Source organism: Varanus komodoensis, unplaced genomic scaffold, assembly GCF_004798865.1.
Source record: "Varanus komodoensis strain SLA01 unplaced genomic scaffold, ASM479886v1 scaffold38, whole genome shotgun sequence".
NCBI lineage: Eukaryota > Metazoa > Chordata > Lepidosauria > Squamata > Varanidae > Varanus > Varanus komodoensis.
In genome coordinates this window covers 2,788,957-2,802,706 of record NW_025335909.1, presented here as the reverse complement: position 1 = coordinate 2,802,706, position 13,750 = coordinate 2,788,957, and the positions used below count along the sequence as shown (strand labels likewise).

Below are 13,750 nucleotides of genomic sequence, written 5' to 3'. Positions count from 1 at the left end.
GGCTGCCTTCCTTGATGGGACAGAAATGGAACAAAGAGTATCCCACTACTGTCTCCAGCTCCCCGCGCAATTTAGAATCTTATTCTTCATAACACAGGAAGCTTGCACAAGTAGAGCAGGCTCCCGTTGCAGACATCTGGCCCTCAATTCATAGAAGGTAGAGTGTTGGAGCAGGTGACGGTATATTAGGGAAGGCTGGTTTTACACTGAGGGCAAGTTGTCCCGAGCTTGCCTCTCTCTTTCTTGCCCTTCGGCGCCAATACACTGGGCTGTCTTCTGACATGCAGATCTTTGACACTTGGCAGCTTACAAGTCGATGCAGCTCTAAAAGCCCTCTAGCAAGCCGAAGGATCAGCCTCTGCTTATGGAAAGAGTGCTGAAGCCAAACTGGAAGCTTCTCCCCAGATCCTTCCCTTGCAGTTATGCTGCAGGCACCAACCTCAGGGAGGCACCTGCAGGTGAAGGCCAGCCAGTGAGACCTATGCAGGCCCTCTAACTGGGCAGCTTGTGTCTCCCAGCACCTCGGGACTGGGACCGGGACTGGGACCCAGCTAGGCAATGGCTCTCCCTGGCCCTGTCCTTGAGCCCCGCCTGTCTCTTTCCCAGAATGTCTGCTCTGAGGATGGGTGGCCTGGGATCCTGTAGGCAGCAACCCTGATGGAGCTGCAAAGGCCTCTGCCGCCTCCTGACGCCCCACCCCCATCACGGAGTCTTCAGTGTCCTCTGCAGAATCTGGTGGATGAAGGCTCTGGAATGTCCACAGAGAACATGTGCCTGGCCCACTCTGTGCCGGCATCCACATGCTCCCCCCTCATGGACTTTCCTTGAGCTCCAGAGCAAAACGCATGGCCAGCACTTCAAGGGTCTCTCTTCCATACTCAAAGCATGGTCCAGGCTGAGTGGCAATCAGAATGGATTCGGAAGCTTCCTGTAAGCAGTTGCCTTTTGCCACCCCTGTTGATTGGCAGGCTGTCATGTCCAAGACTAGCTCACTGTCTTTCTTCTTTGCATGGCGGAAAACCCTGTCCATTTCAACAGCATGAATGAATATGACACAAATCAATAGAAGCATTTTGGCACTCAGCCATGTCGTAAAGCAAGCTCGGGAGGGAGGAAATGGGATTCTTGCATTACTAGTAGATTTGTAAACAGCTGCATAATGGAACCTGTATTGAATATGCATTTAACTTTGGAGTTTGCTTTAATATCTGGGTCCAACCCGCAATAAACCATTTTGACATGGCATTTCCTTTCACTCTAGCTCTTGTTAACCACTGATAGTTTTGCTCAAGTAAAAACTAATACTGCAGGGAGCAGTATTTCTTTAAGAGTTGTTTAATTCTAAGTATCCCACTCTTGGAAAGTGAACCAAACCAAGGGTCTCTGCAAGCAGGGGTGCTGCAGCAGAGCTTCTGAACTGTAGAAGGTTCCAGGTCCCTTTTTTGATTCCCTGTTAAATTTCGGCTAACAGGACTGGAAAGAGTTTGGAAAATCAGTCAGACAAGACTGGGCTGCATGGACTAACCGAGTATAAAGCAGTTCATTATATTCCAAGTAATTCCCACACCTCAAGTCTACCAGCACACCACGAATTGTCTTGGGGAGATGCCATAGCTCCGTGGTGGGACACATGCCTTCCATTCAGAAGTGTGCTCTTCCTGTTGCTTAGGAAAGACTTTATCTGCCTGAAGCTTTGCAGAGCTGCTGCTAGTCGTCGGAGATCCTCAAGATTTCTGTGAAGGTTTGGCACAAGGGGGGCCATTTTTGCTCCTGGAACTTCCTGCTCCTCTTGCTTCATTGTGTCTTCACTGGCCATATCTAAGGTCGAAGTAGTAGCAAAACGGAAGAGGGGCAGCATCTCCCATCTTACTTGTGCTTGCTCTCCGGGCCACTCTGTGGATGTGGCCTGGAGAAGAAGGTGCCAGCATATGAGGAGCAGTGAGGAGGAGGAGGAGGTGAGCATCTTGCCTAATGAGGTCCTGAAACTTGGAAGTAGCTCTGCAGATAAGCACCAGGCTTGGTGGTTCATTGTCTTACTCCATAGCAGGCAGTGTCCTAGGGCTGTGAACACCTGCTTGCTTGGCGTCTCCTGAGAAGGCATGCATGTAAATTCCTCTCTCTCTATGGCGTAGGATGGACTGCCAGCAGCACCCCATGATTTGATGGTGTGATTAGGGAAAAGGCACTTCACAGCAGCACGGGGAGGGAAACGCACGGCGGTTCTCTGTTTTGTAGAAAGTCTTTCACTACTGGCACTGACATTCCATTTCTTCCCACAGAGTTCTGCTCAGTCGCTTTCCGGAAAAGGTTATTCGGTAAGTCACCTTCCAGCTCATGCTTTAATTTCCTCTTGATTGCTGTTTGATGCTGAAAATTTACATCACCCATGGCATCCTCCCAGGCACTGAAAGAATACCTGTGAGGCTTTGAGGAAAAAGCCCAGCCAGGTCTCCCAAACCACTTCTTCCATGAGAATGTGTTAAAGAGTTGATTTTCTGCGATTCATTGTTTTGCCTTTCAGTTAATGGAAACTGGGTAGTTGCATATCCAAAGGGCATAGTTGAATGTAATACTCTTTTAATTTTTGCTGAGTAAGACTGAACTGTCCCTTTATCTTGCATTTTTAATGTTTCATTAAGACATGCTTACATGTTTAACTATTATACTGGTCACGTGAAAGTTCTCCACTGCAAAGAAGAAAGTCACAGTCAGCTTTTGCAGTGCTTACTTGACTGTTTTGGTCTGAAGGTGCTTCTACATGAGAGTTTTTCTAATAGCTGCAGTTCTGACATCCCTGAAGCTGTCTTCTTTTAATATCTTGTTCCATTTCAAAAGTAACACTAAAAACTGCTTAGCAACACATAAAGATGCATAAACCACCCTGGAATCAATTTTGGCAAAGCGCAATATAAAACATCTTCAATAAGTATTCTGTGTTTCAGATATCACTTTGCTAAAAATCCATTGTCATGCAGTACAGTCAGGTTCCTGAATGTTTCTCACAATCCCTTTAAATGTTTGGCCACCAACTTCATAATTACCATAGTGTGCTTTTACATGGGTTTCATGGTTTATTTTCATTTTTACAAAAGAGCTATCCATCTTGAATCAGATTGTTATCAAGTACATATTTAATTTGGAAATAAATAGTGGTGCCATTTGATTAGAGAGAGTAAGTGATGAAGTGAGAGCCTACTGGGATAGCTGTTTATTTGGGTGGGAGGTAGATATCATAATCCACAAGCATTGATCAACATCTCAGATGGTCAAATAAAGGTTGTATTTTCATTTGTGTGTCTTGAGTTCCAATTTCCTCTCTAAGCTGTTTCTTAATATAGGGACCAAGCAGTAAAGCCATCCAAAACTAAGGGACCAATAACATCAGACAACCCATCTTTTCTGACTGTTTTTACCAAAGCTTTAAATTAAGTTCCTTGCCAGTTTGAGAGAGAAAGAGTTCTTAATCACATCTAGCATTTCTAATTGATAAATGGTACTGTTGTTGCAAACATTTAATGAAGAAGCTTCATGATTTATCATTTAGGGCACATGTTTCAGACAGCTACAGTTTAGAACATGGTATGTAATGCCTTGACACAGTTACTAGCCACAATGGAGTCCTTTGCAGTGTTGACTATTACAAGGGGCCGCATTTTTAGAGAATGTTCGGGTCTGCAAGGCAAAATTGATTTGTCTCTCCTAGGGACTTGAAATAACTGTGTATTCAGGCTTATCTCGAATCTTTCTTCTTGTTTTTGCATGAGTATTTAATGTCAACAGCCAGCCAAGCAGAGAAATAGCACTTGGTTTGTGTACATGTTTGAACGGCTGAATCCATCTAAAATACAAAATCCATGCTTTGAGCTTACAGTGAGGAGTGTAAAAGGAAGGGTGGAAGAAAAGCCCCACCTGTACCTCACCTGTACAATGACTGTTATGTGCACCCACACAGACACACTTGCTTGTTATCATACACAATGATATGAGTCAAGTTTTATATCTGAAGGCTCAGTTTGCAAATGGAATTGATTTGCCTCTGACTTCAGTACCGTAATGGAAAAAGGCCAAAGGCCTTGCTGCTGTGCTGGTGCTAATAAATCATGGGCAGTCATTTTTATCTCTGGTTCTAAGAAGTTCCCTTTGATCTGCAGGACAAATGGGCATGTAGAAAATAAACGGTTGCTTATCTGAAAGTTGTTGGAGCTCTGATAGGTTTTGTTTCCTCATCTCTGGGCTTTATAGAGTCTGGATAATCAGCAGTGATTTCTCAAAATGTTGTCTGTAGAGATCTCCCAGTGGGCAGTCTGAGGGAGATGGCAGAATGGTCGACCTGGGCAGTTTGTTCAGCCTTTTGCCGTGATAAAAAAGGAATGTTAAGAGTGCAAAGATGTTCTCCAGAACTCTAAAATAAATTCTTGTCTACACGTGTTGATTCACTTCCGCCCTTGGCAGCTGCTTTGGTCATGTTTTACTTGAAAAAGAGTGGTCCTTCTTTCTTACAAAGAAGTTTGACTAGTTTTGGAGCACATCGAGCAAGACAGTGTCATTGTGCCACGTTGCCGATCAAATATGGCTGTGTGTGGTTGTCACAAGGCCAATTCTGCAGGAACATTTTCTTCTGGCGCCGTAAGCCTTCTCATGATGATGCAGCTAATTTTGATCCTTCATGCACTCTGTAACAGTACAGTCACCAGAAACTTTTGCCGTCCCTGGGAATGGATAAATGAAGGCTTTGTTTCCATTTGATTCTCAGCTTTCCTCTGTCACTTCCTCCACATTTTGCTCTGTACCTAGGAATTGAGTGTAAGGGGAGTCATTTGAATCATGACATGGTGGGGAGACACTAAAATAAATCATGTTTTTGGGTATTTCACATTGCACTCTGCCAAGGCAGATATCACAACAGTGTGAATGAAAACCACAAGCAAGAATGAATAAGATCTTGAAAGATAGAGAAAATTCCCCCACCCCTACAAAGCAGCCAAAGTTACCCAAGTAGAAGCCTCAGCTGAACACCACAGATCCTAGCATCCCACGCCATCAAAAGAGCACAATATCAGCCAAAGACTTTCTGGAAGTGACAGACCCAGCACCTAAAAGAAGAAAGTGCTGCAGCGATGTGATGGTTTGTAGTTTTTGTGTTGGCTCTGTGTGTGAGGGGGTGAGGTGATGATTCCATTTGTTGACCTGAGCCTCTCATGCCGATGCAGGATTTTTTTTCCTTTTGGTGCAGTAAAATTAAGATGCGTCCTGGCATTGGCATAAAAAGGATCATAAGCACTGATCCTGCATCATTTACCTGGAAACAAGCCTTCCATTTAAATGAATTGCTCACAAATTGTTAATGGTCAGGGTAACAGTGAGGTTTCTATTCATGCCAGCTGGCCTTGCTTCGATGTGAATGCACCTAGAAATGAAATAGAGGAGTCTAATTTTGCTCTGTTCAGACAAATGTGATCTCAGGATGGTTTGTGGAATCTGTTGGCAAAGTGTTGCTCCAAATGGTGAATCTCAGGAACACAATCTGTTTGCAAGCCTTCTGCAAACAACAGAATGGCAAAGCAATTGTTGATTTGCAATAAATTCACCATTGGGTTGTACAGGGACAAATGCATGTGAACAAGCTTTTATCTGCTAAGCAGTTTAGCAGCCGCTTTATGCCTCTTTCTCTGTGGAGAAATGGAATGCCGGATACATTCATAGCAGTTAAGAGATGATTCTCTGTGACTTTATTTAAGCACGCATGGGAGAAAACATAGTTAACGGGCCATTTATCAACGGCCTTGTGCATCAAACAGAGATTAGAGCCACCCACCTTTTCCGGGCCAGAAAACCACATGTCTTTTCAGCACTCAAATCACACCAGGCCTACAAAGATAACTCCATTATTAAAAACAAAAAGCAAAACAAAACAAAAACTGCCTGGCATTAGGGTTAAATACACCAATTGATTAATTGTGTGACTGATTGCTTAATTACACATTACACATTTAGATTTTTCAATGGATTTTGTTTGGAGTTTTCCATGCTGAGGGGTACAGCTGTGCACAAACATTTAATATTGCAAATACAGATTAAATGTATTATGCAATCTCTGGTCATCTCTTGAAGGAACGTCATGCGAAAAGTTACATTTCCTTCCAGACTGTCCAGTCCCCTCTTTAAGTATGATGATACTTAAAATACTGTGTATTGTTGCTGTCACTGCAGCAAAGGAGATATTGTAGACTTGAAAAATGTTCAAGAACAACAGAAATGATTGAGGGGCTGAAACAGCTCCCCTTTATCTTAGGAAAAAGGGGAGTAAGGAGAGATGCGACAGAGGTGTTCAAAAGCGTGCATGGTGTGGAGAAAGTTTGACAGGGAGAGGCTATCCTCCCTTCCCCTAGAACCTGGGGTCATCCCATCAAGTTGATGGGTGGGAGATTTGGGACAGAAAGAAGGAAGGACATCTTCATGGAGTGCATAGTTCAACTCTGGAATCCCTGTTCACAAAGTGTCGTGATGGCAACAAATTTGGGGGGCTTTAAAGGATTAGGGTTGGATTCCTGGGGAGGGTAGCAGCCTTCGTCCACCATGTTGGGAGGACTCCAGGCCGGGGAATGTCGCCTCACGCTATCTCAGTTGGCAGGGATAAGTCCTTGGCCCACATGAGGAAGGTTCAGCTGAGTGTGGGGAATCTTACCTTGGGTCAGTGGATTTAGGTGCTGCAGCACTCATGCTATTGCATCAAGAGCAGACCCAGCTGGCGCCTTCGCCACCCATTTTCTAGCTCACATGATTGGATGCATGTGTGACTCTTCCATGATCATTCAGGGCGAGGTTAGCCAGCCCCACAGGGTGTATTCTAGGAGCATGCAGCAGTTAGGGCTGAGACCACGGCGGTAACGCAAGAGAGCAGAGCAGAGTGGCTCTCGGCACTGCCACATCCAGGGCTGAGTCCCGGACTGAGTGTTTCCTCCCTTATGCGAGCTGACGTGCGGAAGCAGCCCTGCTCACTTGCGTCTCTTAAAGCACATTTTTGGTTTGCAGTTCCATTAATCCTTTTGCAAAACACCCCCCACTGTTTCCAATTAAACTGCATTCTGCTTTTAATTATGATCAAATGTCCCATAAATTTTCACTCATCCTCAGAGCCATAAATAAACACACACACACACACACACACACACACACACACACACACAGTCTCCATGCCCCTTTTCCTGGCCCCAAATCTGGTTGTCTACACCAGACTTGGCATCTGGAGGCACTATCCAAGGTCTGGTTCTGAGGTTTGTTCGGCTGTCATAATGGATACTCAACACACACCCCTTTGTTTACAAGACTTGAGCATAATTGGATGATGTTGATTTACATAAACCTACAAATTCTCATGCAAATGCGGCATTTGACATTGTGATCTTCTTGAAACCCCCTTAGGGCGTTGGATGGCATATGACTCTGATTTGATTTGATTTGGTTTTTAAAAACCCCAACATCATTTCGGTGGGAGGAGGGAGGGAAGGGGAGAGGGATGAATCTCATCTCCGGTTGTCTATTGAGCTGCTATGGTTAGGCAAATGCATCTCCACAGAGGCTCCCAGGATGCAATACTAAAGGTTTGCCGGGATATAGATAGATCTGTTCTAAATGAATCTTGCATGCTGTAGCTTGGAAGGAATGTCTTCCCGTAAAAAGGAGGATGGGATCGCTGAGGTCTCCCCCACCTTGGTGGGTAGATAGGTCTAAGGTTCTTGCTCATGCAAAGTCCCCATTCCAGCCTATTCCAGCTGTTGTGCAAGGTTTTCCTGGGAAGCACCACCAACAAGGGCTAGGCTGTCATGGCTTTATGCATACAAGACTGTAGTAAAAAGTGGTAAATAGCCAGATGTGGCCACGTGTGAGTGAAATCTTGGTGGCATTTTGAAGGGAAGGCCCAGACTCAGTGTTATCCATCTATTATGTCTTTAAATTTGGGGGTGTTCTAAAAATCCCACTATTCAGGCAAAAGGGTCTCATGGAGCTGCTTGCAGGCAGTCAGTAAACAGAAGGCAGTTGTGTGGCACATAGATCTAAACTGCGTACTTCTGTGAGTTACGGCAGCCAACTCCCCGCAGTTGGTCGGGTAGTAATTCAGTGCCACTGTCTCTGCTGCAAAGTTTCCATCTTTCCCCGCTTCTTACTGCATTCTTTGTCTTTGGCCATTGACGTTACAGTGGCAGCTCCCTAAGGAAGGATAGTTATAGTGACTGGCTTCATCTTCCCTCTAAGTTGTCTCCTAGCCCTTTAAACCAATACTAGTGCTGGCTAGGAGCTTCTATTTTTGCAAACAGTGATTGTTCCTTGTGTTGCACAGACCCACACGTGCACACAAATGAGTGTGTGTGTGTGCCCGTGCATACTGATGTTGTCAAGAAATCTGCTTGGAGGGCTCTCAGGCCAAGGTGGTGGAAAATAAGCCTGAAAAATAAATAATCAGAAAGAAGGGGGGAAGACAAACCAGAGGAAATGAGCATGGAGAATAGTTGCCCTGCCCAGACCAGAGAGATTTGTGCTTACATTCACCGTTCTCCTGAAGGAGAAAGGAAAGCTAGAAAGCTTGTCCCCATCCTACAGGTGCAGTTACCAGCGTTGTCTCTGCTGTTCATGCAGGCAAGATCTGGCTCGATTCCGTGCCGACCTGCAGTCAAGGGCTCATACAGACACAGGCCCGGGGATACCTCCCCTTTTGACTTGCTTGTCTTTTCTCCTCTCAGCTAAATCAACCTACCACCACCCCTGTGCAAAACAAAAGCCACCTCTCTCCCTCTCGCTCTTTTCTCAGCAAGCCAGCCTGGCTGTTTGATGTTGACACACAAGCAGGCTGAGGTAGGGTTAGTGGAGGCTTTGTGTTTCCCCATTTATGTCCTGCCGTCCAAAGTCAAAGTTGTCAACATGAGCTACGGCCACCCAAGCAAAGGTTCTTGGTACCCGGTCTCTCTACTGCAGAGAACACAAAAGCAGCTGCGGTTCTGCTCATTGTACACACCCTGCCGCAGGCTCATCTGGCAAAAGAGAGAGACACAGAGAGAAAGCATGCTGGGAGGTAGCTAGAGTTGCCCATTCTTTGCTCTGGCTCTTCCTTCCTTCCTTCCTTCCTTCCTTCCTTCCTTCCTTCCTTCCTTAGCTTGAATCACCATTCCTCTATTAATTAAACTGGAGGAGCCATGGGCATCAATGGCGACGACCTTAACCCAAACTGCCGGGGTTACATGAAAAAGTGTAAATGGTATGTTGCATAGGGCTAGTTAATCCGCCAGGGCAGGGGAACTGTGGAGGTAGGGAGCCCACACTGTTATGTGCAGAAATGGTAAAAAGAATATGCAGATTTTTCAGTGAATACATGAGCACAGAATAGGAATCATTTTGATGTGCTACTTTGGTTTCCCCAAGAGTGGACCTCCAGCTTGGGGGTGCAGTGAAGGACTAGAATGGGAATAAGTCCAGGAGAAAGTGCAGCTGTCTAGCTCTTCTTAATTAGTGTAAGAACAGAAGAAACACTATGAATGATGCAGGTGGCAAGATGGAAGGAAGAGGTGCGAAGCTTTGTCTACACTTCCAGCAGAGTGAGGTGGTAGAACAGACTGCACTACTTCAGACTGCAGGGACAGGAGGGAACCAGATTTTGGGACATCCCACCCCCTCCCCCATATTTAAATGGCCTGAACATAGGAAACCAGCAGAGTGGGTAAAGCATAGGCTAGAACCTGTATCCTTGGTGAGTTTATTTTCTGTATGCAAGGATGCATCATTACAGCTGCTGCTGCTGCTGCTGCAAGGAAGCATTCGGAGGTGCCATGATCCCACCTGAAATTAGCTCTGTGCAGTGCTTTGTTCTTTGTGTATTTGCGTGCCTGAGCATTAATAGGTGGGTCACTGTAAGGCAATGAAAGACGATTGCAGCAGGGGAAAGCCTCAGGCAACTAAAGGGTCTTTGCCTATTGTCTAAAAGACATTTGTGAAGGTGCCAGGAAGGCTTCTCTGGGGAGAGAGTTCCATAAGCAAAGCACTGTTGCCTACTTTAGATGATGGAGATACCGAGAGAAAGGCATCTGAGGAAGAACTTTATGGACTGGAAGCTGACATGAGAAAGGATCTGCTTTCAAATAACTACAGGTCAGGTAATGTAGGGGCTTTCAAACTGAAGTCACCAACATTTTGAATTCTGGTCAGAAATGGACTGGAATCTAGTAGTGTTCTTTTTAAGCTGTGGAAAGATGTATTTTATCCACGCTCAGTTCCATTCAGTAGCCTTCTTGCAATGTGTCAGACTAATTACAATTTCTTCTTCATGGTCTTTTTGCATCGTGCTTATGGACCCTACATCTTCGTCAAGCTCAGCTGGGAAAGTTATGCAGCTGAGGGATTTGGTTGGTCACCTGTCCTTTTCCTCTCATACTGCTATTTTCTTCTTTGTTGCATTTTATTTTGTTCATAACCATTGGATCATGATCTGCCATGGATGCCTGAGGCCCCATTTTGCAAATGTGAGAGGTATGGCAGCAAGTTTCCTCCAACAGATGGGTATATTCCCTGTCTCTGTTCTTTCTCAGAGAAGGTCATATAGTAGATAATTGCCTGTAGTGCCAGGCCTTTATGAAGCAGACCAGGTGGAATTGCTCCAACAAGCTCAGTTTCCTTGGAAGAGAGCTTGGAAGCGGCAGACGAGCCAAAGTCATTGAGCCAATGGGGTTTTTCTTCCATGATGCTGAACACCAGGCCAGCCACCTCTGTTCCACCTGCATCTCCATCATGTGCAGCTCTAGATGGACTGTGACCCTTCAACACTCTGGACATCTGTGGCAATCATGGGGGTGTAAAAGCTTTCCAGATGGGCTCCTTTGCCAAGCTGAGTTTCCAAAAGAAGCGGAAGGATTTGAAGAGGTCACATGGTGCAAAGAACATCCGTGCTGCCAACTGTACCTCTGCTTTTCTTCTGCTCTGCTGAACATGATGCCCAACCCTGGCCTTGAATGCCAAAAGAAATGGGGCCACTTACTACCCCAGAAGGAACTTGCGCCAGAATTTGGAAGCAACACAAAAGAAATCCCTTTATTGCATATTCAAGTAGACATTTGCCAGCATATTCTCTTTAAAAGGCTTCTTAAGCTGATCTTAGTAGCTGAGAAGGCTTCTACAAAGATGGGCAGCCCCTCAAATTGCCAGAGCCAAAGCCATTTAAAATTATAAAGGATAAAGCTGCCATCTTGAATTGGAAAATAACTGGTAACCAGCACAGACTTTTGGTGTTGGAATCCGAATCAATGCACTAACGTGTTCCATCTTCCGGTAGAAGAGCTTTAGGGAGGCATGTATTCAATTAAAGAAGTAACCTTAAGTCTCTTAAAGTTGCATTTCAACAACTTGCACAGGGTTGAGGTCAGCACTCGCTATACCATGCAGTAAAGACATGTAAACAAGGTATGTAAATAGTCTTCTTGAATCTAGAGCACCTTCCTCCCTTCTTTAAGAGGTTTGAAATAACTTGTCAGTTTTAAATAATGTCCTTGCATCCCAGGTTTTTTCAACGGGTGGTTCTGCAGATGGGTAGGCACATATGCGCACTGTGTGTTATGCAAACTAAGCAAAGTGGGTTGTGTAAAGGTTAAACAACCTCTGCATAACCCTAAAACAGGCCATGGTTTATGCACAACTCTGATCCTTCTGGCTTTGAATGTCCCAACAAGCTACAACACAGATATTCAAAATGGCTTCCTGCACAGTCCTTCAGCAAACCGCACATCTGTCTCAAGATGATCATGATGACAGGACTAATGGACTGGACCAATGATCCATCTAACCGAGCCCTCTTTCTGGTGGTGGCTACCTACAAGCTCTGAACTTGACCATGAATGCCATCTTTATTTCCAGTGCCTGCTCATTCAAGGTATATAGACTGCACCCGTGGAGGTTTCCTTTCCTGAGCGAGTGCCCCACTGCACTCAGTAGGGTTATTGTCCAGCAAGTCTGCTTTAAGGTAGCAGCCCAAAGGATCTGGGCGGAGCACTGAAACGGGTAATATACTTCTCGGTAGCACAGTGTGACTTTAAAAAGGAAGAGCAGGGCAGTGCTTATTTTTTGGTTACTAGGAATCCCATTGCTGTGGTGGGCATCTTCAGAGAGGGCCAGGCTGAGTTGGTGAGGCAGCTCTTAGCGCCAGCTTCCCACCAACGCTAGTCAGTCGCCTGTTTCCAGAGGCTGCTTATGGCTTTTGTGATCCCAGTCTTAGAGCTGCTGCAGCCTCATCTATGCGATCGGTCTCTGGGCAAGAGTTTAGAGACACTGAGGTTGCATAAAGCTATTATTTATCACGCCAGGCCTACTTTGCTGGGGTGCTCTCTTTATTTTAGTTCTTTGTTAGGACCGTTTCATTGCTTCTTACTGCGTGGCTTTGTATCCTGCCTCCTGGCTCAGAAACAAACCTCCTGAGCTTTCACTTGACAGCACTGTTCTCTTTTTTGCATGAGCTGATAGATTATGTAGTTCCCTTTGATAGGAATGCACCTGTCCAATCTGCCACGAATGGTGTTGGGGAATGCAACCCCAGGATCATTTCTGAGCCCAAACTCTTTTCGCTACCTCTTTAGTTACATGAAAGGAGGAGGTGATGTCGGGGGGAGGGAGACCCTCCTGTGAATATCTGAGAAACCTTGCTCTGCATCAGCTAACATTTCAGCTGGAGGAGAATGCTGCTGAGCTTTCCATTCCTATTCTCCTTACATCTCTCAGTAGCTTTTAAAGCACGTTTCTTATGTTGTGAAGGCTTTCCAGAATTTTAATACACATGCAAGCGTTTTTCAGATTTCTACCCCAGGAATAATAACCTGGCTGGGAATCGACACCATGTTTCACACTGTCATTTATCTCTGTCGACAGTTTCTCAGAGAAATTTATTTCATCTGATTTCCGAAATGGTTGTCCTCCTTATTTTTGTCTGACATTTTCCTCTTGGGACCTAGAATTCAAGGGAAGATGGAGTAGTCAAAGTGATTGTCTGGGGTGGTGTTTCCCCTCTCCTCCCATCACTAAAAATACTTGGCCAGGCAAGAAGAGCAGGAAGCTTATGTCTCAAGAGATCATAGATTCATAGAACAGTAGAGTTGGAAGGGGCCATGAAGGCCATCGGGTTCAACCGCTGCTGTTGCAGGACACCAAGCCACACCGTCCCACTCAGAGGGCCTCCAGTTTCTTTTTATTTATTTATTTATTTTATTTTATTTTATTTTTTTGATTTATATCCTGCCTTTTTCCTACAAAGGGCTCAAGGCAGCTTACATTATCTCTCCTCCTCCATCTTATCCCCACAACAACCACCCTGTGAGGTAGGTTGGGCTGAGAGACTGTGACTGGCCCAAAGTCACCCAGTTGGCTCCATGGCTGAGCGGGGACTTGAACCCAGATCCTCTGAGTCCCAGTCCCATGCTCTTAACCACTACACCACACTGGCTTTTTGAACATCCCCAGTGTGGGAGAGCCCACCACCTCTCCAGGCAGCTGGTTCCACTGTTGTATTGCTCTGACAGTGAGGAAGCATTTCCTGATGTCCAGCCTGAATCTGGGTTGTCGCGACTTGAACTGATTGTTCGGTGCTACAGGCTTCCTCCTATTTGAATCACCTGCTTTCCTTCTCTCTGGACTCTTATGGTGCATTTGTGGTTCCTTGTTGGGAGGCCGGCCCTGACCTTAGGCAGAGTGGGGAAGTTGCCTCAGGCAGCAGCAGAAGGGCCGT

At 45.5% G+C, this 13,750-nt stretch overlaps 1 protein-coding gene across 24 annotated transcripts in view; it reads left to right on the top strand.

The window, feature by feature from the left end:
• The window catches only part of FBRSL1 (fibrosin like 1), a 679,964-nt gene that overhangs the window by 321,845 nt on the left and 344,369 nt on the right, over positions 1 to 13,750 (top strand). For all 24 annotated transcript variants that reach the window (XM_044440562.1, XM_044440561.1, XM_044440551.1 and 21 more), the window contains one exon: positions 2,280 to 2,315. In XM_044440562.1, the coding sequence (XP_044296497.1) occupies positions 2,280 to 2,315 (36 nt within the window). The remainder of the gene's footprint in view (positions 1 to 2,279; positions 2,316 to 13,750) is intronic.